The 27,500-nt window shown below is 47.6% G+C and overlaps 4 protein-coding genes across 5 annotated transcripts in view; 2 read left to right on the forward strand and 2 right to left on the reverse strand.

Moving 5' to 3' along the window:
- LOC125949550 (calmodulin) overlaps window positions 1-12,259 on the forward strand; it is a 14,868-nt gene extending 2,609 nt beyond the window's left edge. Inside the window, exons 2-4 of the mRNA XM_049676684.1 lie at window positions 4,975-5,417; window positions 10,301-10,982; window positions 11,064-12,259. Coding sequence (XP_049532641.1) covers window positions 5,415-5,417; window positions 10,301-10,982; window positions 11,064-11,221 — 843 coding nt within the window. The 5' untranslated portion in view covers window positions 4,975-5,414 and the 3' untranslated portion in view covers window positions 11,222-12,259. The remainder of the gene's footprint in view (window positions 1-4,974; window positions 5,418-10,300; window positions 10,983-11,063) is intronic.
- LOC125959158 (bursicon) lies at window positions 3,098-3,653 on the forward strand. The gene has a single exon (XM_049691968.1). The coding sequence runs from the start codon at window positions 3,098-3,100 to the stop codon at window positions 3,530-3,532; it is 435 nt and encodes a 144-aa protein (XP_049547925.1). The 3' UTR covers window positions 3,533-3,653.
- A 334-nt stretch (window positions 12,260-12,593) lies between the features above and the next one.
- On the reverse strand, window positions 12,594-14,183 carry LOC125949548 (serine/threonine-protein phosphatase Pgam5, mitochondrial). 2 transcript variants are annotated; one of them, XM_049676681.1, is made up of 3 exons: window positions 13,676-14,183; window positions 13,210-13,606; window positions 12,594-13,111 (listed from the first exon to the last, which is right to left on the reverse strand). In XM_049676681.1, exons 1-3 carry the CDS (start codon window positions 13,852-13,854, stop codon window positions 12,833-12,835), a joined length of 855 nt encoding a protein of 284 aa, XP_049532638.1. In that variant the 5' UTR covers window positions 13,855-14,183; the 3' UTR covers window positions 12,594-12,832. The 2 variants fall into 2 exon arrangements, with proteins under 2 accessions (XP_049532638.1, XP_049532637.1); XM_049676680.1 differs by having other exon boundaries at window positions 12,594-13,114.
- A 311-nt stretch (window positions 14,184-14,494) lies between these two features.
- Window positions 14,495-27,500, reverse strand: part of LOC125949563 (myophilin) — a 16,707-nt gene continuing 3,701 nt past the window's right edge. The window contains exon 2 of the mRNA XM_049676700.1: window positions 14,495-16,494. Coding sequence (XP_049532657.1) covers window positions 15,982-16,494 — 513 coding nt within the window. The 3' untranslated portion in view covers window positions 14,495-15,981. The remainder of the gene's footprint in view (window positions 16,495-27,500) is intronic.

A 27,500-nucleotide genomic window follows, 5' to 3' on the forward strand; every position in this document is an offset into this window, starting at 1 on the left:
GGATGCTGTACGTTTGAGAAATGGTCCGGAAGGGGATTGTGTCCGGATAACAAATGTTCCAACAACATGGTCGACCACAAAAGGACCTTCAGAAGAAGTCACTTCTTTAGTTTTTAGTAAATTAAACTCATCAGAGGACAAGAACGTTCGGACGAAAGCAATGAAGCGGTTGCTTCTGGTAAAGACAGTACGACATTCTCGGATAACTTCATGGAAAGGAAACTGCTGATCATGTCGTCTTCCAGGAGCCCGCCTTTTACGCTCCAGATCCAATTTACGGCGTTCATAAATCGTGCGATCAATAGTTACTCCCGCCGGCCCCGGTTTATCATTCCCGCCGTAATCATATGATCAAGAACGCTGACGACACCGGACGACCTCGGATAACCCAGGCACCATCATCACCCAGCCATTGCACTGCACACACTCACACACACACACACTCGGAACATGTGCGAAGACAATTTTTCTTTCGATTATTTCCACCCCGTTCGGCTGACTTCCATCCAATAAAACTCAATCACCGTTAACGCATCGTCGCAGAACGTTCGTAGTTCGTTAGCGAGCCCATAAGGTTCCGTGTTCCCTACGCTACAACATCGCTCCCCCGTCCCATCGGGTTCGAAGACATATAAAACGAGAATCCAAAAAGTCGGGAAGAATGGTCCATCAAAGGTACATCTTTCATGGTAAATGAGAAGGAGCGCCAGGAAGGAGAAATGAAAAACACAACATCAATGGGTGCTCTGATGTCAGCCATAAAGCCTACTCCGTCGACAGCGTTGTCGGTTCATCCGCGACAACACGATCTTTCGCATGAAAAGCAAACATCACCATCATCATCATCATCCAACGCCAATGGCCCTGAATTCCGTATCCATCATATCCGGAATTGGGATACGGAATTGAATTCCGTTGGCTATTCCCTCCGAAAGCACGGCATCGTGCACGAATTGCTAATCCCCTCCAGAACGCAATGCAGAATTCATATTCAAACATCGAACCTGCCCGGTTCAATCGCCAGGAGCACATCCCGATTGTGACAGGTCCGACCGACCTGTCCGGTGCCTTGACGAACCCAATAACACCGGGGGGCAGCAAGCTACTACGATGGTGATGATGATGGTGATGATGATGATGACGACGGTGGCGAAGGACCAAAGTTTGATTGCTTTCGACGTCTGATGGCGGTATGGTCGCCACACGCACTCCAGCAGCGTTGACCACGTTTACGGTGATCGAAACTGGACGGCGGGAACCGAGGAAACCGAGGACCGACAACAGGAAGTTTACATCGAATCAAGGTCCTCCCCCTGCCGCCGGCACGGATAAGTGTCCCAATATGTCAACAACCATCGAGTTGATGAACCCGATCGAATCGATTACGACGGTGGCGACGGAGGAAAGGGGTTGCGAAAGGGGTGAAGGCTCCGGCATGTGTCGGTGAGCTTGTTTGACAACACGAATCACGTCATTTCCGGAGCTCGGAGCTCAGAGCCCTGACAACATGTGATGGCCACAACGTTCGCTGGCTCGCATGCTGCATGTCTGCGTGCCACGATTGACGAATCGCTGACAACGGTTCTGGCCAGCCAGCAATGCGCGCTAGCGGACCTTCTGGGCGGACGATTTCACCTCGATCTACCCCCCCCCCCCCCCCCCCCCCCCCCGGGGATGGAGCACGTTTTGTAGCACACCAAGTTCAATGGTCGTTTTATTAGTTTTCTCGTGGAGCGTGCGAGAGGTTTAGCATTCTGTTTGAGTTAACGGTGAATTGCATTGATGATGTTTTTAGAGAACGAGCTGTTTAGGGTTCTTTTGTGAGGATGCATTAATGAAGTTTTGAAAATTGTTGTCGCCAGTGGATGGATGAGCCGTTTAGATGGATCGCTTTGAATGCAGATATCCGTTCGAACAATAAAGTTCTTGTTATGCTAATGGAAAGCACATTATTATGAAGTAACTCGTAAAAAAGTTTCTCCAGATTTAATTGGATTTATGTACCTGTTTTCTTGCCCTCTTGCACACGCTACAACATAATTTAGAAGGAAAGCATCAGAATCTCGGTACGAACGAAAAGCCATACCATTAAATCGTAGCCTACATTTGTCACATTTCAAGCAATTGCGACGCAGCAATATGACACCTGGGTTCACAAAAGAAACGGTGGAGTGTTCATAATACTGTCGGCCGCACCGGGCACTAGGCGCCTCCATCGAGTTTTCCACGGAAATTCAAATTATCATAAGCTATCGTTGCTCCAAAGCGTCGCGAACGAGAGACGGCTATTTGTTTTCCGCATTAAAATGTGACAACCGCTTGTGGTCGACTACATTTGGTCTGCCAGGAAGTGTAACCGAGGGTATAAAATGGCCTCCAGCCACTGTCCAGCAAATGAATTTATGAAATCAAACATTGGCCAACCGCTGTTAATCCTTCTCTACTGCCATACTTTACCTGTATGACTTATTGGTCTGATTACAACATGGCCTACCCCCTGAAGAGACCTTCATATAACAAAAATTCATTCTAATTCCAGCACAAAACCACTAACACCTCTCTCTCTCTTTCTCTCCACACGGATGGCGCACATGGTACACGCACCACACGGAAACCTGCAAATACACACACCATCAGGCGGAGTTCGATAATGTTTCAGAGAACCACGAACCTTTACGAACCATATTTCTAACCAACCAACCAACCAACTAACCAACTAACCAACTAACCTATTCATCAATTGATCACTTATAAACCCAACCGCAAAACGGTTCCTAGAGTTATGTAGCTCCTGGTTTTATGTGGTGTGGCCATCACCACCTCCTCTCTCCTTTCTCCCGCGCTAACCACGATGGTTTGGTGAATCGCAGGTGTTTTACAGCTGTGGTTTTTTTTTTTTGGAAACCTTTTGTGTAAAACTGACTGTGGAAATGGCTGAAGTGGAATTAAATGTTTTTTTTCTTCTTCTCATTTTATTCTCTCTTCTCGCCCACTCGTTCTCTTCTTCCTTCCCCTCTTTTCATATACTGTTCGTTCGACCATTTACGTTGACCATGGTTGGTCCATTTTCACGATTTCGATTCACACGGAACGTGAAATGCACCGGACATATCGCCGTTTGTACCGTTACCGTTACCGTTGTCTGTGGCCTGCGTCAGAGGATGGTTCCCACTCTGCAGATGACTGCCAGGTGACGCCCGTCATTCACGTGCTGCAGTATCCGGGCTGCGTACCGAAACCGATTCCGTCGTTCGCCTGCATCGGTCGCTGCGCCAGCTACATCCAGGTGTCCGGCAGCAAGATCTGGCAGATGGAGCGTTCGTGCATGTGCTGCCAGGAGTCGGGCGAACGGGAAGCCTCCGTTTCGCTCTTCTGTCCCAAGGCCAAGAACGGCGAGAAGAAGTTCCGAAAAGTACGCACAACAACCGGAATGCCTTCGGTTACTCTGTTGTTTGTGAGCGTGTTTGTTCGTGTGTGTGTGTCTGTCGGCTGGTCGGATGCTCATTCCCATGCTAATCAGTCGCTTGCATAGCCGATCAGATAACAATTTCGCGATGTTTGTGCCTCCCGTTTTATGCTACCAAACTTCCCCAAAAAAAAGTGTCGGAACGTTCCCTCTGAACGGAACCTAGGACACAGTACTATCACGTGCTTCCAGGAACGCAGCGTAACTGTAATTGCAACTTGCCATCACTGGACCATGCTACCACACCAGCTGGAGGAGACCTAAATTATGCCGTTTGTTAATTCCCTGTTTCCCACAATTCCACCCACTGTTTTCCACGCTGCTTTTTCGCTATCTGCCGTTTTGCTCGCTCGCCTTATCATTTCCCGTTGGCTTAATCCTTGCTTCGTTGTTTTCCGGTGCGCTTGGTAACGGATGCGCGCTTGAACCAACCCGCGCGTGGCTAATTATGTTTTATCATCTCCTTGCTCCTTGCTCTGCCTGTTAGTCGATGTTGGTGATAATGAAAAAATGTACACACACACACGCGCGTGCATGCACAAAACAACATCACGAGCTGCTAACTGGTGGAGCTGGTGAGCTTGGTGATAGATAAAGAGCAAAAGTTACGCGGGGCTGTCGAGTACGAGCTGCTCGCTACCCAATATTCAGTGGAAAAAGATATTTTTAACGAAAACCAAACATCGTGGCAACCAATGCCTTTTTCTTCTTTTCATTTCAAACACATTTTTCTCTCAAAATTTCAATTCCAGTGACGCACAAGCGTAGGACCGAGCTCTCGAAATGTCTTTGCATATTTACAACTGGTCTGCATAGTTTAATTTAATGACCAATTTGCAGCCCAATTTAACATCTTGACACAATCAACAGCAAGCTCCATAAACTTGTGGCAATGCGCAAAAGCCATTGTAAGCCAAACGAAGCAACCATAAACGGATCCAAACAAAACAACAACAGCATCATCTTCGCATCATCATCTCGCATCAGATGGATGGAAGGGATTCCCCTACGGATTCCATCATCACTCAAAACAACACAACAACACACCGACCGTGTATCATCGCAAACAATTCGCCGGTAGCGGGGAGCAGGGTCATCCACGTGAATGGTGGTCATGAATCACAAAAAGTCCCTTGCAGGTCGATGAGACGCTGAAATAAGCTCAGCAGAGTGATGGAGACAGGATAGCAGTCGCTGTACCCATCCCAACATCGTTCGGCTGGACTGGTTCGTCGTCATTTTAGGTTCAGTTAGTGGCGCGAGCGGTGCAACAGCAACAGCCAGCAAACCTCCGGTTCTCCGGTTTGACCGGTTTTCGTAGCGAACGATCCGCCGTTGGCCGTTTGTTTGGCTGTCAATCTGTGCTCGATCAGTCGATTCGACGAAATCGTTCACCAAACTGCGCGGCGTTTGGCGTCAAACATTCTGCTCTATCTCCATTCCACTGTAAACCCCACCAGTACCCAGTACTAATGGTTTCTGCTTATCCCTTTCACTAATCCACGCAGCCATATTTGCTCTAACATCAATCGAATGCTTGATTGATGCCTGTAGTGTGTGCGTGTGTCTGTGTGGCCGGGTATGTGTTTGATTAACGCATAACGAGCGGCCATCATTCGGCGGAGTGTGTGTGTGTGTGCGGAGTGAATATCAAATCGAACCGCAGACGCACGGCTCAGTGACAGTGACTTCTATGCTTCGGTGAACCATCAAAGCACGAATCATATCAATCTAACGTGGATCGGTTTATCGAGCTGCCGGCTGACTGCTACCGTTACCGGCCTTCCTCTTCCTTGCCACCTTGGACACCAGAGCGACACCAACCACGGATTCTACGTAGCGTACCAGCCGATAACAAAATCGCGCCAAGTTGGAAGGAAAAATCTTCTCGGCGGTGAACAACTTTCTCACTGCATCGACCTTCGTCAAAGACATCAGACAACTGATCATGGTGAGTAGTACAAACGTGAAACCCCTTTAGCGCCTTCAAAAAGAGCGGCCTCTTTGCTACCGAGTGGCGCGATGGTGATGATTTTTATGACCGAGCCCCATTATTTGTAGCGGACCGGATTTTTTTTTTCCATGACGAAAAGTTTGTAATTTGATAAGACGCACCGTAATAAGATTCTACTCCGTTAGTGACTCTGGGTGGAGGGTGCTGGGTGGAGTTAATGGAATGATTCAATCATGGACCGTCCTTCTTGGAAAGAACGGCATGCATTGGTTCATGCTTTCCGAGATTCTTTCCAATCTTACCCTTGAGTGAGCAATGAGAGCTCGCCGCCCGCTAATCAAATGGACAGGTTTGGTGTTGTGCTACACAAAATGTGGAGCAGTATCTATAAGAAACCGTTACTTCCCTGTTTAGTAAGGATTCCGTTAAAAGTTAGAGTGGGACACTTAGGAAATGACCCTTTCTATGTTTGGTTAAATCCAATACCCGATTAATTTTGCCGATTTCGCCTAATACTGTAGTCAAACAGAATTTCAGAAGTGAAAAAAAAAGATTTCTAAAAGATTTGATTTTGGATCGTCATGTTTGTTCATTCAGCTGATTCAATCGTTACATAAATACTCTTTAGTACACAAATATCATAACTTGACGGCCATATGAAAACTTCTTCCTTGAATAAGACAACTAGTAATTCAATTTTTAAGTAAGATAAACAAGACTATTTCGAATCGCTCCATGTCTATTCAATTAAATAGACCCTCGGTGTGGCAAACAATCCGTAACGATGAGCTCACGTGTTAAGCATAATCGTATAACGATTAAATGACGCCTAATCATAATTAGATCGTATCGAGCACAAAAACCGATTGCCACGCTTACCTCTGACTTGCGACATTTGCGACCCGTACCCGTAGGAATTTGCCATTCAGATTCTATAGTTTGATAAATGTTCCTCCATCTACTATCATCTGCCAACGTTCAACATGAGCATCGCAACCCCTGAGCAACCGCGTCTCTACAACAATCCTACTAATCTGCTGTAAATTAATCCTGCAACCTAAACTGATTAACCCTGTCGTGGGCCTTGTTCTGCACCGATGAGACGATAGCACAGGATGCGACAAGGCGGAACTAGGCTTGACGCAAAATGATACACTTCTCGCCACCAGGCACCGTCTGTATGTACAGCTATGTAGTAGGCATTATGGAACACCGTGACGCTGTACGACACAGATACGGCAAACAAAGAGGATCCATCAAAATAAGCCTTCCACAGCACACTGATGAAGGTACATTAAGTGCGGACGGAGAAGCTTAACCTTGTCATGTTAAGTAAGGTACTGTGCAGCTGCGTCGTGGTAGCGTCGGATGCGAATTTGAAATAAACGCATTGCGAATGCTTCGCAATCGACCAAGGAGACTTGAAAAGGCGGACCTGAAACCGGTGGTAGCGTGGGACAAACTTTATTACGTAACTTCCGTGCTTTGTCCCAAGAGTAAGGCTGGTTCCGGAATTTGTCGGTCTCGAACCATGAAGCCAAACTTCTGCTGCTATGGGAGCTGTGCAGACGTAATTAGAGCACGTTACTCTCCCGGGACGTCGGTTGGGAACTTGTTCAAGTTAGGAAGGTTAGCTTGGGATTTTTTTTTTTGTTCAAAACTAATGTTTCCATAAACTAAATACGAAACTAAGTTGTTTGAACCATTTTATCCCCAGGTTCAGCTGCCCTGGAATTCAGAGTAAAAGTGACGTAAAAATCTAATCACGTAGAAGATTACTAAACAAATATTGGAACTAAATAGGAGTGCGCCGTTTGATCGAGTGTTTGAAGGATCAACAGATTAGCGATGGAGCAAGGCCAAGAAGAAAGGCAGCAAATAGTGTTAAGAAACAAGCCAAGGTCCTTGCAAGAACTCGAAGAAGAAGAAGAAGCCAACAAGCGGCGACAGGACAGGACAGGACACGGCGACAACGACATCCCTGCTGTGACACGAAGCTGTACTAAGCGCTAGAGAGGTACAGTGTTTGGCCATTAGCTTTTATCGATAACCTTTCAAAACATGTCGGCCAACCGTATCGTAATCGTGTTCTGCTTGAGGTTGTTTCGTTCCCTTTACCCCCCTGGCCCGGAAGGACGATCACATGCGGCACATTACGCCAGCTGCCGTCGTCGTCAAATTGGGTTCACCGAAGTCCATTTCACCGTCGGGGTCAAACGCTAACACCATACGGCATTAGTGTCAAAAACGGCATGCGTCCCACTGGAATGTTTCCTTCGAGCGCTCAAGTGGGTCTTGGGATCACACAAGAAATACTTAGGTATTGGCCAAATGATTCGCAATCTCGGTCTATTTCACTTTTGGTTTTGATCCATGCTTCTCGTCTCGCCCGAATCGAACATGAACCTGCAAGGTCAAAGGAATCCATGCATTTCCCCAGAGTAACAGCTGCGCAAACCATTGCATCACGTTCCGCTGCTTTCGAGCACGAACGAGCTGAGCTCAACCAGTGACCAGTGCCACCATCTATCGTTATTGAAGAGTAGAGGAGAACACAAACGGTTGCTGAATTTTAAAAAGCACACCAAACGTACGAAAAAACCCCGGGAACGCACAAGTTTATTGCACGCTCCCTATATGCGATTATGCGTTGGCATTAAAAGCGAATAATGCGGCCTTGAGCTGGGTTTGACAAAACGGAAAAGGAATTGTAAATAATATTATAGCGCTCCAGGATCGGGAGAAGCAACCGCGGATACGAAGGAATGTGGGAGCTCCAGACACTCCTCGGTGACTCCACCATGGTGTCTATATTATGTAAAAAGCGTAACACACAGCCTGACAGCTTGTTGCTTCTCGAATGTCCCCTGCCTCTCTGCTGGTCACCATGGCAATTTATTGCCCTGGTGCCGATCGTCGGTACGGCGACGTGACCGCAGAACTTTTTGAACTCTCTTCGATGAGCATCGAATCGGTTGGGAGCGATGCGAGTTCGGTGCCCCCCGGGGGGGGAGGGAGAACCATCGGCGCGACATGGCCGATCGATTTCGATAGCAAATGAACTTTTCCGATTTTTTTCTTTTCTCGCTCCCCCCACTGGAATTGAGCAAAAAAAACATCATGTGTAGCACACTATGAAGTATCGGACCATCTTTCGGAAATTTCTTTAAAATGCAAATCCAATGCAAATCGCAGCCGAATCATTCGCTAAGGTCAAACGATATACGCTTAGCCTGCTGATTCGCGCATTCCAGCAAATAATAAAAATAAAAGAGCTCCTCATTAATTTTGTTTAACGTCGTTTTGTAACTTCCTCCCTGTCGTGACGCTCATCGGCCGAGCAGCTCTGCGGTATTCCGTGAACCATCGGCATGGCGCACCGGTCCCCCGACAAATTAATTCCTTTGGCCAACAGCGCAAGCTGCGTGTGCAGCGGACAGAATAAATATCGGAAAACTCGGGCTCAAACTTTCCACCGGCCGATCCTGGGTCAACAGCAGCCGTGGTTTCGATAACTCACCTTCCGCGTGTCCCTCGGCTGAATGGCGTAAAACCGTTCGTCGACATCAAAAAGTCTTCAAATATTTACCTCTTCAAACATCGCGCCGTTTGCGAACGAGCGTTGAAGTACGCGTGCCATGGAGAGGGTAGAAGGGAAGGGTGTTTTAGGCTCTTCGGTATTCGCGTGCTTCCCCACGAGTCCACAACGTGGTTGAAGCGCTGTACTAAAGTTGTACTAAAACTACACAGCCATATCACTCCGTTTTTGTGCTTCGATTTCGATTGTCGAACATATCGTGGAACTGTTGAGCACGAACGCTGGTATAAAAGAAGTCCTTGATAACGAACGGCCTTCGGTCTGGGCTCTATCGACTGTAGCCAGCAAACATTTCATTGACCCGGAACGAAGAAGTTGTATTAGCGACAACTCACAGTCTACTGGGATGGGAGTTCATAAATAACTCACAGAGTTCTTTTGCAAGCGGTTGTGAACAGGAAGACATCCAAGACATCGGCGCTCTATAACAGCAGCCCGGAACACCGGAAGAGCAACCGCAGCGCTAGCGAGGATGCTACTCCAGAAATCTCAAACATTCCAAATGGCGAACAACGATGAAGCTCCATCACAGTCGCAGGGTGTGCCTCCCTGCCCCTTAGAGGACGTGTGAAACCTCCGAAAACCTTTTTCACTCCATTGATAAAGGATAAGCGTCGAAGCGAGCAATCGGCCGTTGCGATGGTTTTGTGGTTACGTTTGATATGCTCCGCGTAGTCGTTTCATTTGTGGCGCATGTTGACGCTTTTACCGCTTTCGGTCGTTCCGCTTCCACTTTCTGCCATTCGGCCCGGTCCCGTAAGTCGGTGATTGGATTTTCGATTCAATCGAATTGGCAAAACCGCATTTAGCGGGGACCCTCTATTTGGGGATGTGGATGCCCCAAGTCGGGTAGTGGTGCGTTGCAATCCTGTTTACCACTTGATGCCACGCAATTTTTATGAGAGTGGATTGATAAAAGATGAGTGAACGGTGTTCGTCAATACGGTGACTTTAAGGAATAATAATAAACCATTTAAACCGTTCTTGGTTCGCTAGTACAATAGATCATTTAGTACAGTCTGCATTCCCAGGAACTTCGATAGCAACGTAAATGAAGGTAAACGGTTTAAACGAATGAGTAAACACACTGTTTGCATTTCCTGCCCCCGAGAACACATGTCAGTAACATCCACCCGGGGGCCTCCGCATCACAATCGGCTATTGACTTAGTTTGGGTTCCTTTGGATTCCTAGTAACACGTGCGAGATTGAGATACCGTTGCCCGTTCCAATCCTAAATAAACATATGCGGGCGGGATGGTCACTCTCTATTCCTTCGACAGACCCGACAAACAAACACCGACCCCGAGACGGCACCGGAAGCTGGTACGACGACCAACCAGGCGCACGCAGACACCGGAGACAGCCACAGCCAGCAACAGCAGCAGCAACAGCAACGCCGACCATACTCGGTCAGCGGTTCCCGGCAGGACAGCGTTAATCAGCCACTCAGCGATGCTTCCAGCCTGGACGGGAACGTGTTTATGGATGGTGCGGGTGCCGTGTCGTCGTACGGTCAGCGACAGCGCCGCTCGCAAACAACGGACTCGCTGGCGTCCGGTACGACCGTCGATTACGCGCTAACGAAGCGCTTCATCTCGAAGCACCAGATGCGAGAGTTCCGGGAAGCGTTCCGGCTGTTCGATAAGGACAACGATGGTTCGATCACGAAGGAGGAACTCGGTACGGTCATGCGTTCGCTCGGACAGTTCGCGCGCGTCGAGGAACTACAGGAGATGCTGCTCGAGATCGATGTCGATGGGGACGGGAACGTTAGCTTCGAGGAGTTCGTTGACATCATGTCCAACATGACGGACACGGTGGCGGAAACCTCGGCCGATCAGGAGGAACGCGAACTGCGCGATGCATTTCGGGTGTTCGACAAGCATAACCGGGGCTACATTACGGCATCGGACCTGCGGGCGGTACTCCAGTGTTTGGGCGAGGATCTGGACGAGGAAGAAAGTAAGCGATCCTCAGAACGAAGCAGGAGTAGTTCCATATTCGTATTTAACGGTTCTCTCTCTCTCTTCCGTTCCCTTCTAGTCGAGGATATGATCAAGGAAGTCGATGTCGACGGTGATGGACGTATCGATTTCTACGAGTTCGTACATGCCCTGGGCGAGCCGGAAGATTCGCAGGAAAACGATGAGGATGACGAAATCGTCTCCATCCGTTCGCCCTCGATCGATGTGCAAGTTTAAGCCGAGGGTCCAAAGATCGATTGGAAGCAACAAGTTAGCTAATGAAGTCAAACCGAGGATCGTGTCGGGGTAGTACAAGAGGGCAAAGGCCGTGTGATCCTCCGAAAAACTAAAAGCATTCGAACGCACGATCGTACGGTGCGATCCCCAGACCTAACATATATATATAAAGATATAACTCTAATCGATTTTGATCGCTTAATGTATCTATTGATAGATGTAAGGTGGAAACCTATTCGAACCGAACACAGTAATAATACGGGCGTCGTGTGACCACCAATCATTGATGGCGCTGAGATGAGATTGGTTCGAGCTCCGCGATCTTCTCGGCTTCTAATGGCGCTTGTGGATCGTTGGTGAACAGAAGCGCACCTTTAACGCTGATAAACAGTCGTTTTTTAACATCTTTTTCCAACATAATCGCAATGTTTCGCAAATAAACATAAATGATCCGTAGAAACCACACACCGTCACTTTCATTCGAGCGAGAGAAAAAGCAATTAACCGCACTCATTCAAGAGGTTCAAGAGGGTTATTAACATATTAAGAAAGTCATGGGTGAAGAACCAGACATGATAAAGATGATTCTGTTATAGTAAAGGTTTTACTTGTCACATTACACGTTTCCTCCATTTAGACAATTTTGTCAGTACTCCCTGATCGGCTTGGTCGAAGTTGCAAACTCTAGACATTATACCACAAGCCGATCATGGTGATCATTGGGAGTTTCGGTTTTTTCGGTTGTGTTTTATCGTTTCGCTTTTAAAACTTATAAGAATAGTAATAGTTTGAGGAGTTCTACATTTTCGACAAATACGGATTCGATCTCCGTGTGATGAGTTAGTTGAGCGGAACAAAACTTATAAGAATTAAAACACAAAAAAGATTATTAAAGCTATCGAGTCGAGTAGCTACGGCAACAGTATGCAAATACAGAAGAATGAAATTTTCACGTTCGTTACCATTTTGCCCATTGTACAATCTTAAAACTAACAACTGAACATCAATAAAGCCTAGGCAATTTTATGTATGTTTCAATAAAACGAGATAACATGTTCTACGGTTTTTTAGTCATATCTCTAAACCCCCGAAATGGAGGACTATATGCGACTGAAACTACATTTTAGCGCCCTTTTGGCCTTGCTTTATGTGTTATGTTAAGCATGCTATGAAGCATTTTCCCGAAACGAGTCATGAGCAAAAGGCTAGTTCAATAGAGGAATGTGAAGAGAACGGTCCGTTCTCAAGAACTACATTCAACAATTTATGATTTCCTAAAAAATCTAGTTTTACTTTAAAATACATTTTCTTTTAATTCTTACGTACCTTACTTTGTCGGCCAGCAACACCTTTGTTCGGGAACTTCTTTCAACTGATTCAACTGATGCAATTTTCAACACGCGCACTTCCGTTTACCGTTACTTACGGTTCCATCAAACAATTTTATCGTAACTTTCATCCGAACTAATTAGTTAATAAGTACAAAAGAAGAGTAATACATATCTCCCATATGCAGCTGTTAGGTGGCATCTGATACATAAGAGTTCCGCACGTTCCGAGTGAAACCTATATGAGATTTAATTAAATCACTTTTTGAGGTAGTTCAGCTTCTTAGCGCGTGAGCAGTTCTTTCGGCATATGCCCACAGTCACCGAGGGTACGGAGCGACACGCGACCGTTAGGGTATATAGAGACCCATGAAATGGAAGCGTGTCCGAGCGAAATACGGAGCCATGCCTCGGCGGGCACCTGTAACGCGCGGCACACGAAATATCGTATCACATTTGCATGACACACGATTATCGTGTACGAGTCTTCTTTCTGTGTAGCATCGGCCCGGTAAAAGTACTTCCGGAATGCACTCTCAATACGGGCACCGTCTTGGAAGAACTGCTGGAAAATACCAATAGGAAATAGATATTTCGTTGATAAGCTTCGATTCAGATCCGAGAGTCTGAAAAGCGGTGTTGGTTCGGGTTGTTCCTTACCGATGCTTCAGGACGCCAGTGACCAACTGGCGGTTCGGGTGGTATCGGTGCACCTTCTTCGAGCAGACAGCAGTCTTTTAGCTGAAGATCCGGCAACGAACGTCCAACAATTTTGCCCGTCTCTTGCGCACGAGCCATCGTCGAGCGTACGATGACGTCGTAGGGCAACGCGAGGCTCTTCAACCTCTCTCCGGTCGCGGATGCCTGCTTGCGACCGAGCTCGGTCAGTATGCATTCCGCATCGGTTTCGCCCTCCAGATTGTACTGGCCATGCCGCACCAAAATCAAATGCCGGGTCGCACGTCCTTTCTTCTTTTCCATCGCGTTTTTGTAGTCTTTGTCAGCATCCGGATTGTTACTCTCCTTCAGCGGCTTCACGAGGCTCGACGGTTCCCGGCTAGAAACAGAACATAGCGCAATCATTGATTGAATCCCTGCTCTTCGTGCTTATCTTGTTCTCACGTACTGATCCCAGTTGAAGTCCCAGCGAGCACATGCGGACGGCTCGTAGTTGGTGGTGAACGAGTTGAAAACGGTGTGCCGTTCCGAAGGATTCGTGGAAAACCAATAGCCGGCGACTCCACCGATGCCGATAGCCGTGGCGGTAACAAACTTTTTACTCATAAATCTACTCCACGCGCCCATAATTGCCACAGGTTTTTCAGTCCACAAGTTTTTCTTATATTAATACTTTAGTTTTTCAGTTATTTTCTCTCTTCTCTTTTTAGGTGGTGCCAGACGGAGCGTAAATTTACGCGTAAATTTACACATTAATGCCAAAACGTTTACGCTTCGATATGTTTACGTGGCCGGGTTGAGGAAATTAAAAACTTTTCCTCCTGCCCTGGCTTTTTTTGGTGGCTCGCCCTGCCCGTTCTGTTGGCCGCCGTTGCTCGTAGTCGCCTCCTCTTTGGAAATCGGCTGAATTTTCTTCATTTCGGCTGTTTTGCGAACAATTCCGCGCGTGGTTCTAGCGCGACCGCGGTTCATGAACGTAGATTCTATCGATGCGCGCGTTTAGCGGGCCGCGTTCGCCACTCGAAATCGCGGAGTTTCGAAAAGCGCGGAAATTTTCTTCTTCGTTTTCTTTTTGCGGAATTTTCAGCTTTTTTTCTTCTTTTTCGAATTCGCGCCGCGTGAAAAATCCGCGTGACGGTTGGATTCAAAATGCCGACGGCGCATCCACGTGACTTTCCACAAGGGCTGCTGTGGAAAATCCGATTTTGTAAAAGATTCTTCTCGTTATTTCGCAAAACAAATCGTACAACAAAGGGACTCCTCGAAATGAAGTTTTGTAGTCGTTTTATTAAGCAATAACTTAAACAAAAATGTATCATAAACCGTCAATAACTTACGTTTCACTCCATAAAAATTCCCCAATTACGGTTGAAGGGATTGCGAGAGAAACGAAACACGAAAAACAAAAAGACTTTGCAATGCACGAATGTAAAGGCACCCGAAGCATATAAAGAAGCACTTGTTGGATAAACGCAACGTTTTCTTTGCTCAAATGGATGAAATTTCAACTAGATCGTAGGTCAAATGAAATATATGCTACTAGAACGATTTAAACCATTAAAGTACGTTGATCAGAGAACTGTGGCATGATTTCCCCGGGGTTTCATTGTAAACATTATCCTTAAGTTTATTGGAATCGTTAGTGCACCTGATAGGCGTAACCGTGCCCGACAAGGATTGTACGATCTGCCTTCTACCTAGAACTCTTGAACCCTAGGAGTCGTTGGCGTTCCTTGGCCGCTGCCTGGCTACTTGTAGTCTCTCTAAGAAAGTGCTACGGAAACAAACAGTTCCGCTATTGTCTACAAACGGCACCAACGGTGTGCGATGAAGCCCTGTGCCCTGTCTAGGTCGTTTGATCGGTATTGGATTAGAATGTCTCGCTACTCGAAAAAGGCTACGATGTGAAACTCGCTAGTGGTCAATATTGGTATCTATTTTATAACTTTACCCTGCCCGGTCCTGTAATTTTAACTCTCTATGGAATGCATTAGGTAGAACGTTAATACCATCGCCCGCTGATCCGCAATACTCGCTATAGAATCGGAATGATAACAATGACTATGTTGAAGAAAACACGCTGTTCTTTTCTGGCAGAAATATCGTTAACGGTAGGAAGGGTTGAGTAAATATAGTTTCTCTTGTGGCCCTGGATAAGACCCACTGCCCTTGCCTTTACCACACCAATTGGAAGTCTCTCAATACTAAGGCGCTAACGTTTCGTTTTGTAATTCGGTTTTAAAAGGTACGTTATCAACAGTTATCCCTCGAATTTCGCTTTCGTTCAAAATGCACTTTCTGGAAAGAGTCATCAATCCGGTTGATCATTACGCTTGATAGGTCATTAATTTTGAGTCGGTCCCTTAGCCGCGGCATAAGTCTCTGCGATGCCGCAACCGTACCCGTTTGGTTCATGTCCAAAACCACGTGGCATCTGTTTTACTGCTGTTCCCCCGGTCAATCCGGTAGTGTCCGGGTGCTGGGTTTTTATGAGCCGGCCACCGAACCGGGGTTGTGCACCAAAGAGTGATTGAATTGTTTAACTTCTACATACAGCAAACCGCTACACTCTTGCCTTTCTCTACCCGACCCTAACTCTAGCTGAGTTCTTACGAAGCTAACAAACACGGTTCGTTTATGATTAAAAGCATAAACACTAGATATCGTAAACGCACCGAAGCAACGAGTGTCTCGGGATTGCGTTGCGCGCTGATGGCGTTGTTGGCTGATGGAGCTCCACACACACGCGATGATTTACATGTGTCTAGTGTTGCCGAAGTTGATACCACTCTGGGTAGCACCCTTGTTCGAGCCATACTGCAGCGAAATGACGGTCTGGCCGGCCCGCAGCTGCTCATCGCTGAACTGACGCTCGTTCTTGTCCGCCTCCTTCGGGCCGATCGATGGTTTGCCGTACTTGCCCGCCTTTCGGCCAAGCGATTGGATGCAGATGACGACCGAGTTAAGGTTCTGTCGCTCCCACAGATCCACACTCTGGAAGGTTTCCTGTGGCGGCACACCGAACTTGATGGCCGCCTCGAGGAAGGCGGAAATGTTCTCCATACACTTGAACGCCATCTTGCTAGTGTTGACCTTCTTCACCGTGCCGGCCTCGATGGCGTTAACGAGCGTGCAGAGCACCGTACCATCCTTCAGCACCTCGTAGAAGTTGTCCATATCACCGGACGTGTTGATGGGTTCGCCGGTAACCTCCTTGATCCATTCCAGACATTCGGCGGCTAGCTCCTCACTATACTTGGAGTTAATCTGGGGAAGAGAAAAGAAAGAAAAACGTGAAATTCAAATGTCAGTTTATACTGTGACTAGGTGCTTGATGGTTGATATCCTGCTAAGTTCGTTGCGTTGCAAAACCAATCCAAATATGGATGAATCCGTTTCTATTGCCAGCCCGTGCGAGCAGATCACTGTCCAGCCGCCACCAGGCCTTTAGCGCTTTCTGCGGTACACCTTGACCTCCGCGCAACAGGTTCCCAGAGCTTGCATCACAAATATCGCATCGCTACCCTGCACTCTGCGTGTCTCCGTTAATGGCAGTCGGCTCAAGGTGTGGGGCACCTTTGAGATGAAAGCTAGCAAGGGGTGATTTGTGGATAGTCCTTGGACGCTCGTACTATCGCAGCAGATGCATGTACCATATGTCTGTTGCTACTGCTAAATCGACCGAAAACTGCACTTCTGTCGCTGAAAAGGGTATTCAAACATCCTTATCATCACCAGACCGGCATTTTTATCCGTTTCCGCCAGTGTTTTCGGTACCGTTCGAGATACCGTAACAGACCGAGCCTATGCTTTGTAGTCAACATGGAACGATGGACAATACCAGTTTGTCGAACGATGATGGCGAGCTGATGTCACTATTGTAAATACAGCGCACTTTCAGCATGTCATCTTCATGCTCGCGGTCGGCGCAGTCGATCGGACCGACAAATGGCGGCTTCATTTGCTTAACAAACAGCTTACGTCGCTCCCTGCCACGTTCATGCTACGCACCTCCTTCCGAGAGACGAATGTAAAGTGGAGTGCAATACTTTTGTAGATGAGTCTGATCATCGCGATCAGGTTTTGATCAGGCAATTATCCCCTAGCGCTAGATACAAGATAAGATTCGCGCAATGTACGCAAAGTTGGTTCGCCTCGAACACAACCAGCTGTTATTCCGTCCGAAAGGGAAAGCAAGCTGATGCGATCGCAAATTCCGAGCTATGGCATGCAAATTAGATGCACTTTTGTTGAACTTCAAAAAAAGGGGACACACACATAGCTGTCGAATTAATTGTCACCGCACGATCACTGGCGTGGATCGCGCTACATTGAGCATAAGCGAAACGACACGCGATCACGAGCACGCGGGGGACGCATAGAGATGATCGCCGATAGCGTGGTTCAGCGCTATGAGGATGGAATAGGTGCTAATTAATTCCAGTAATTAGCAGTATGTACTGCTGGCTGGTGCTGGTGCACTGTCACGTTCAATAGCCTGTCGTCGACCTATCGAGGCCTGTTTCACCTCGAATATCTCGAATCAAAATCGCAATTCCCACACCATGAATCCCATGCACCTCCCAAACGGTTTAACTGTTCAACCTTTTCTCACTACCCATGTGGTGGCGTGAAAAGGACCCGGAGGTGTCGACCCGGTGCGTCGACCGAGCACAAACGGATGACTAATTTGAGAAAAGCAGCTGAGCAGCGACAGAGTAGCAGCAGAAAGTTGGATCGCCTTTTAAGTACATCATCATTTGCTAGGCAGATCTAGACGAACCCAGGGCAGGAGTTCCCAACGGTCGGTCGGTGTCAACTAGTGGCCCAAACCAGACATCACGCGAACCGGTCAACCAATCGAACGATGAATAGTAAACAGACAAAGTTGTTCCCGTTGTCTAGTCTAGTCTCTTGGTACAGACACAAGCAGCTTCATTTCAAGCATTCAAGCACACCATGTTTGGGAAGCTTCGGAGGCTCAGCAGTGAGTGAGAGTAACGTAATAGCTGGAGCACCTCACCAGAATTGTTGAATCATCTTTTAACACCAGGTTTCTTCCGAATATCCTGCTCAAGTATCCATAAACGACTCGAGAGGCTTACGGGAGCTCCAGCTTTGCATTTCAATTGTAAAGTCCCCTAACAAAACGTTGCTTTGCTTACTAATTCCAATACGGGTTGGTCCGAAAATTTGGTGATTGCGGGCGTTGAGAACTCGTTTTCCTTTCGTTCCTTTCGTTGCCGGGATTTAACGACACCCAGGACGTGTATGGAATAGCAAAAGTAGAGGCGAAGCCTCGAAATCGAAAACAGTTCTATGCCATTCCGGAGCAGGTGCTACTGGTGTTCGCTCTGTACCTTGTTTAAACGTTGGAACAACCTGAGAGCTCGAGCTCGATCGAGAATGATCGATAAGTTATGCGTCAATAACAAATGACCCCAAACCAGAAAGGTTTCGAGCGGAGAATCATCACCGACGACGAACGCAAATCTGAACACAACCTTCGACTCCACGGACGGTGTCCGCAAAAGGGTTGCAGCACCGCGACCGTCGTCAGTCGACGACGCGGCGACGCGACATCATCGAAGGCGAAGGCTTCTCGCATCGCAAGTCGCCGTCGCCGTCGTTGTGCACCTCCTCCCGAGTTTACTTTCGATCCATTCCGTTTAAAGATTCTACCATATTTGGATTTAAAAGTCAGCCCACCGCAAACCGCGTGTTGGCCAGCCAGTCAGCCAGCCACAGACCGCGATCAGTCGGTCGGTTGGTCGGTCTACTTGTTGCTCCCAGACCCCACAGACCTTGGCTACCTGTGCTCGTTGTGACTGCTGTCGGCCAGGTTGAGTGTGGCGTTTTGGAGGACATGTGTCCCCGCCTTCTCCACTCCACACCTGCGTCTAGGTGTCTCTCCTACACACACACACACACGCACAGTGCCCTTCGGACGCACGCCTGTGCACAATTCAGGCGTGTTTGTTTTTAGCTTCAGTTCCCCCCCCTCCCTCCCCACCCCTTTTTACTTTTTGCAAGCGAATCCCACCCATCACGGTGCTTCTCCTGCGGTGGCACCACAAAACCTGTTCCTGTTCGTACGATGACGATAAAACAGAAAGCACTTGAAAGCTTGATCAAGGGATAGGCCAACACCAACACACTGGCCATCCGCCCCCGGGTGGGAAATCCCCACAATTATGATTGGATTCAACGAAATATTTCATATTTTTTATTTATTTTTTCGTTTGTTGCGGACCCCAAACCTCAGGCTCGTTTAATCTGAAGATGATTTAACACCTTCAGCTTCGCGCGATCGTACGACCTTCTTCTTCTTCTTCTATCGAACAACTTCATATGAGATCAGACAGCCGCTGGAACATGCAGCTTGCTTCGAGGCACGTCTCGTACCGAGCCATCGCCAATGGCCAAGGTTCTCGAGCAGACAACGAACACAGAGAGACCGAACCAAAAATGGTGCTTTTGACAGGTTGAAGGACACACAGGATTTAGGTTTCAGCGTACTCATCGATCACCGCCGCGTGGTGAGTTGCGCTATTCAAATATTTTGTCCATGACTTCATTACGCCCGGTTGGTGCGTCAGGGGTTCCGGTCTCATAGATTCCAAATTCAATCGATGCCTTCGTCATCACAATTTGCGATCACTGCAATGATCTCAGCTGATGGAAGGAAAAGCGACGCACACGCGCAGCTTGCTTTGTCGTCTGCAGGCTTCTTGCTGGTCTTTTAGTGCTCCAACAAAGCAACCATTGGCGCGGATTAACAATCTTGGAGCCCTTATCTGTTGATTAAATTGAAAAGGGAATCACGAATGTCTGACAAACCATTGGAATTATGACCTACTCCAACAAACAACGGACCGTTACGACACGCTTCACCATAAATTCGTTACCGGATTGCACTTTCCCCTCCGAGCGCAGATTAGTTGGCGTTTGCGGGCGCTTCCGGATCCGCATCGGGTACGTGTATGACACACCGGAAGCGTGCGTACCAACGGAAGTCTCAAATAAATTAAATCCACGCGGCTTACCAAACGGTGATTCGTGACACATTTTGGTGAAGCAACAGCGGGGGGTCGTTACACCGCCATCGGCTTATCTTCCAGCTCATCGGTACGATGAAGAGTGCTTCCCTCCCCACCCAAAAAGCGAACTGCGTGACCTCATTTTTCATCGACACGAAGCTGGAGCAGTCATAAAGAAATTCCTTTACCATATGGTCGGGGTTGGACCTCCGCTCCGGATTCCGGAGAGTAATTGCAAGTGAGAACAGACATTATTGTCAGGGCGTGTGGAAAGATTTGTGTTCTGGGCCGATGCCGTGCGTTGAGGCTAATGCTTCGGTACGGGCTATATGTTTTATTGGCGAGACTAGAAGTGCCCTCTCCGTACTGGCTAACAATATTACTCCAGCTGTAAAACACTGCACTAAATGGAGGAAACCGCGATTTTCCTTCCATCCATCATTTCGGTTTATGGAAGATCTATAGCGCTCCATAAAGCATCGGTCTGTTCTTAGCCTCGTGATCGACAGATGGTACGGAGCACTATCGCCAAGCCAGCATAAACAGCTCGTGAAAAGCAAAGCATTATCTGTCTATCTGTTACACCTCATATTGAAGTGCCTTTTTGAGACTTACACGCGCGTGTTTTGAAAAGAGTTGTTTCGGTTTCAACTGGCTCACAGCCGCCAAAACACGCCAGCACTACTCCGTTGGTACGTGGCCGCCGAGTCGGAGCCGTGAATGTCGTGACACGAAATCGAAAGATCACGCGATTGGCGATCGGTGTCGTGCGGGCATAGCCAGAGGTACGTTTGGGTTCAATACAACAGATGGTACCGCATCAGCGAATTCTGGCACCAAAGCGGCACCGGAGACGACGCCCGACTCTGCGATTCCAGCAAACCGATACTGGAGAAGTCTAGGCTGTAACCCTAGGCCTTGCACCGTCTTTTTTGCGATTCATCATCATATATGGACATTGGCGGTGGCGACACGGGTTGATGGTAGTATGCCCGTACTACCTCCGCGGTCCCTGGTACGCTCGCTGCCACAAAGTTGCTGACATTACACATGCTCCGTGTATGCAAAACTCGTTTCGAAATCCACCACCAGTTATGCGGGCAAGGTGAATCGCACGAAGATAAGCATACTTCTGTAGCATAGCGTAGCATTGCGCGTCAAGAGTGACGCACAGAGGATCGCTGGAAAAGGTTGTTGGATTTGGATGTGGAATCCAGCAGCTTTGTTATTTTTCAGTAGATAAATTGATAACGAGTTATGTAACTCATCATCAAACTGGCTGCTAAACCATGTATATTTCAAACGAAATGAGGTTTAGCTCAGCGCTACAATGTCTAGCGGTATGTTTATCTGCACCCGGCTTATCGGCAGCATTTATGGGCGTCATATCTTAATTGCTCCACTTGAGACATCCAACAGATAGTTTATCGCAGGATGGCTGAAAGTGATAGGGAATCATCCGATCAGCACTCCTGTTCCAAACCTATTGTGTGTTTGAGTCGGTGCCTGTATTCGCTGCACTGAAATGCAATCTGTGTTATCATCATCCCACCACAACGATTCTCGACAAACGTCCCCGAGTAGATATAGTGATTGGTGTGTTTGGTTTGTTTGCTCGCTTGCTTTTTAATGTCTTGTGTTCCTCTTGGCTCTCCACGACGTGCTAATGGATCGGCGATGGCAATCTTTTTCAATTTCCTTCGATTGTCGGTTCAATTTAATGGGAACACGACGACCACGATGGCGTCGACGCCCGCCAAGGCGACAAAATCGACGTCAGCAAGCGGCTATCTCGCACATTTTAAGTGCATTGTGTATCAATTCCATTTTTTATTACTTGTGTGAGAGAGAGCAGAAATCGAAACAATTTATTAGATTGCTCGTCGTTACGTGACTTCAGTAGATTTTCCGACAAGAGATGAGAGTTGCATTTATCAATCCTGTAAGGTTCCCGTACGGTAAACGGAAATTGGAAAATTCAAACTCCAGTTATAGCCAAAGGACAAACTCTCGCTAACGAGATAGTAGCGTCTGCTGATCTGTCCAGACACCAACCGGGGTCTGGGCGGCCGGAAATTGTTCGTGTTCCACTTTAACATTTGGACATCGTTGTCGTTCTTTGCAGCAACAGCAGCAGCATGGACTCTTCCGTGCAGCACGGCTCAAGACAATCGACGTTTTTAGTTACTTTGGTCCGGGGGTCGGTTGGCTGAAAACCCGATTTGTACACGTCACTAGCGTTCGAACGATCGAGTGTCTGGGCCGGCGAGTGCCACACAAACCTCCCTCCAATAATTGTCGGTGACCGGTGATGCCGATTGCGTTCGATCATCTCCTTGCCCCGGGAGAACCAATGCTCCGTGAAGGGCTTTCTAGGGTGTTGAGGGCACAGACAGACGCGTGCACACACAAAACACACAGGCAGAATGGGAACCACACAGCGAGGGCCAGACGGACAGCCCGACCGACAGCCGACACATCGGGAATCGGTGATCAGGGGTGGGGCAATATGCGGCGAACTGTGAAGTCTCGTTCGAAGCGGGTTTCGTGGCCCAAAAATGGGTCAAACATAACTTGTTTTACTTTCAGATTCGGCTATCTCCCATCGGTTGATGGTATGTTTTCCAACTGTTTTTTTTCGTTGCTCCTTCTCCATCATGTGCCTGAGATGGCATTAACTTTAAGGGATGGTAGAGAATTGCTTTCAACGAATCCAGCAAAACATGAAAATGCATTAAAATTAGTAAAATATTAGTAGCTTTCCCCGTTTGCTAAGTAGGCTATTAGTTTATCTAAACTCTGTATTAATCACTTTCTTATCGGATGCGGATGATTCGATTGGAATTTATAGTCTAGCGTAAATCTCATTCGCTGCTTGACGATACGGTGATACTTTATCATCGATTTTGACGGTGAAGTAATAGAGTGGATTTTGAAGCGCGTAATTTATCAAAGTCGTGTCTATGCCCCCTGTATCTGTAGAGTTCGCTAAGCCAAACAGCGCCCTTATCGATGGATGACAAATCGTTTGATGCTTTTGACTTTATCCGATAAGACATGCGCGCTATTTTGCCCAAACGGGACCGGGATTTGAAAATTACAATAAGTTCTGCAAGTTTGAATACTAATGTAGGTAAAAAATAATGATATTTTTTTACTTTAAAATCCAATTTGCTTCTATCAAAATTATACCCGAAATTATCACGCAAAACCATCTCGGGATCTCCAGAAGAGGAGAGAAAGCAACTCGAACATAAAGCGATAGCTGAACGATCGTACGCAACAGGGAACAACAAAAGCTCGTCTATTATGGGGTTCGCACTCCAGTGTTTCCTCCGAGTCACACAGTTATCTTCCAGAACCGCACGGCAGACTGCCAAATCATGGCGTTTGATTTGATTTACTTGAGGCCATTTTCTAACTCCACCAGCACCTACCGCTGTCTACCGTATCGCTATTGTGAAGCCAGGTTCGCAAAGAAAACATAAAGCCGGACATACGGGTTTGACGTTGAAAGTACGCCATTTAGGTGAAGAAGTGCTACGTTTATGATGAGATCAACACCACACTGACTTGCGATCACAATCTAAGACGCTCTCGGTTTACGTTGGGCTCTACCAAACGTTTCTTGCGCCTTGGATTCTGTAAAGCTCGAAGGATGAAGCAACTCGCTTAGCTCGATAAACAATAATCACGTGAACAAGACCTTCTTCTCGCGCGTCTCTCGCGGATTCCTTGGCCTCCTGTGAAGTATCATGAAGTGTCCATAAACTGTACCTTCGACTCGATCGATTATTACAATGATGATTCACGGAGGACCGCGCTTCGCCTACCCCCGTCGATTGTGGTATGATCACGAGCGCACTTAGCACGTCTGCGTCCTCCCTTCGGACGTGTCAGAATGTCCGCCCTCTCGTTCCATCACCTCGTCCCATCTTGGCGGTGAAGTAGGATGATCACTGGCGGCCACCAATGCACGGCTAGTGATGCAATTGTTTGCTTCCAATCAATATTTTAACACCTTATCTCACTCACGTACTTCAAAGGCATCCGGAGGATTGGAGGCTTTGAGGCGGTTCAGAAGATTGACAGAATTGGCTCATGATTAATATGTTTTGCCAAGTTCTTACCACACAAATTCTCCGGACAACGCATCAATCTATGAAAAGCAATGCAGATCGTTTCTGGTTGCTACCAACCTCAACGACGGTGGTGGTTATTGTGTCTTGCCTTCGCGAACATTCTTCATTCTCACGGTCACCGAATATGGTGATCATTTTCGGATGACTTCATCCGTTCGCTCCGCAACAGCCAGTTCGCTCGTTTATGGGTAGCACAAGCTAACGCCACATGTTCCCAATCTGCCGTGGACCGTAATGCCGATCAAGCACGTAGAGAGACGAGAAAGAGAGAGAGAGAGCGACATTTGCAATGTCGCCGCGTGTTGTGACACTGAATCACGGAACCCATTTAAATCGTATGTAAGCCAGCTAGCAATTTATGGCGGCAGCTGGAGCACCAAAGTGTCTGAGTAAGTCCTTAAAGCGGGCGGCAGAAAGCAACCCATAGCCCTGCGAGCCCTTATCAGTCAAGCTTAGCGGCCGATTTGTGGCGTTAATGAATGCACGCCGAGGGTCGTCGCCGCCTGACGTCCGTTTCTAACATGCATACGACAGATACGAATGCACTGGCAGAACCGAACACCGAACAGACCCCGCAGTGAAACCTTCCAACGGATTTACTCAATTTACGCTCAATATGCTCCGGTGACCCCACTCTTCCTTCGCTTTGACTAAGCCACTGATGGTCGGACGCTCGATATGGCGTTCATGCTGTGAGACGGCCCGGAGAGTGACGATTCTGCTGATGTAATGTTGTGCTACTCTTCGGTTGTGCTAGTGCAGCACGCGAGAGGTTCGTTCTAACGACGACTAACTTCGCCAGCGATGCGCCGATTGAGTATAATCAATTTGATTGATTAAGCCAACCAAGGCGAGGCAGGAGCCAATCCCATGGCAGCTCTTCTTTTTTTGGTAGAATAGTGGAATTGATTAAAGAAATTGTCAAATTCCAACCACATTGCGAAAGTTTTATTCCTGGAATTTTAACCGGGTACGGCGATGGTAGCAGTAGAAACATTCTAATACAATAAAAATAGAGAACTTCACTCTTATCTAGAGTTGTTGACGCAATTCTTTCTTGCCCGGGGGCCTAGCTATGGAAGCGATCCCTATGGCGAACCTACCCGCAACTCTTATTCGTCTAAAATTCCCAGTTCCACGCCGTCATCGTCATCATCAACGTCGTTAGTTATCGGAACACAAACATACAGCTGAATGGTACTGCTGCTCCCTACACCAGCCACGCTACACTCGGAATTTATCATGCTGGAAAGGGGTGAAAAGGAAGTTACTGTTTAACCAGTCGGTTGATTGATGTGACGGCATCCCACCAAGTATAGGTAGGTGTGCGTTTGTCGAGAGACTATGGCCAGCTCAGCAATGGCGTTATGGTGATGGTTTGTCAAATGGAACCGAACACAACATGCCGCACCAAAATGGCGTCGTGTTCTTAGTACAAAGCATGCAATTCTTACATTAAGATATCGCCAAATATTGACCCACACTTGCAAGATTTCCTATCGTAATCTCTTCAACTTTTGAATAATCCAATGGGCAGTAGATTATAGTATATCGTGATCACCACAGTCGTTTTTTCACATTGAAAAAATTAACACCGTACATTCTAGAAACTCTACATGCCACCATGAATACCAATTTTGCTTTAAATGTTTTTGCTGGAAACTCCACTGCCCTAAATTACATTCGCTCACACTCGATCCAATCTCTCCCCTTTTGGATAAAGCTTCAAAATGAAGTCAACGAGTGATCCGGGCCCCGCGCCAACCGGCGTGCTAACGGTTCTACAATCATGCTGCAGGCTGCGAAATGAACTGGGTTCCGAAAAGACTTGGCCATTTTGGCAGGCACACCAATTAATCATATCCTCTTGCAGTAAGTAACGGTATGTCGAAATCCTGCCGATCGGAAAAAGAGAGAGAGAGTCGAAACCGCCTGCCGGAAGATTTGGAGAAATGGTACGACGCCCGGAGCACGCAAAGCTGGGGGTTCGATTCGCGAACCAGACGCGGGCCGACTGACCAGCATCATGGCTCCGGGGATGATGGATTTTCAGGAGTCCCAGTAATTAGTAAGTCAGTTAGTTCGGGAGTCGGTGGAAGAATAATTAGTGGCGTGTGCCTTGCAGCGCCGTAGATTAGCGGATTCAGATAACGAAAACACAGAAAAAGGTTTGAAGAAATTCAAAACGGATGCACTATACGCCAAGGGGAGGGGGGTTAATCGCTAGTTTTAGGGCGCGCTGGTTCGTGCCTTTGGCGGCGATCGCGAATATCTGGCCCACCCGATTGGAGGCGCCTTCATTAATTGTAGACTGCGAAAATAGATTAGGCAAAGGAATCCGGGACAGGTACCTTGAATGGTTTGACTCTACTTGATCGCGCGATGCACTTTGTGGCTACAATATTTACCCACCACATTCCATCACGTAATCTGTCCTTCCTTGAGGGTCTAGACGTGTGAGTCCCGTTCGCTAGATAAGGCTAGATCTAGCTTTACTGCAGCACGTCCATTCAAGTTCATGCACCATGGCTGAGAAGAACGTGGTTCGGTGTCAAGGTGTCATAAAAGTAAATAAACCCGAGCCCGAGAACGGCGCATCCAAAAAACTTTCTATCGTACAAAATCCGGCACGTGCCAGAAAGGGGCAATGGAATGAGTAAACGAAAGAACTAACCAACTTCCCTCCCCACATCGTGTGGCCAATATCTTACGGTTTCTTTGGACTTGCGTTGTGGAATGTGGAACGCACAGGCAAGTCCCGCACCATAAACACGACGACACGCATGAATTCTTGTGTCTTTGATTTTCCGGACAGCTTGTTTGTTTTTGGTGTCTGTCGTTGGCTAGCCCGAAGGCGTAGAACATAGCAGCAGGCGTCTGGCACACACTGTTGAGATCAGCATCGTTTTCCGGTGTACCATTGTGGCTGCCTCGTAGTGGCGGCTAGACCGCGGGTTGACCATCGTTTACCGTTGCACGTCGAGTAACTGTCCACCGGATTTATGAGGAACCGTTGGAAGCTTCGGGAGACCGGGTTGGTGCTTCGATTCGATCCAATCGACACCGTTTGATGGTGGAGCTCGGGTTTCGG

This window comes from Anopheles darlingi, chromosome 2 (assembly GCF_943734745.1).
Source record: "Anopheles darlingi chromosome 2, idAnoDarlMG_H_01, whole genome shotgun sequence".
NCBI classification, from domain to species: Eukaryota; Metazoa; Arthropoda; class Insecta; order Diptera; family Culicidae; genus Anopheles; species Anopheles darlingi.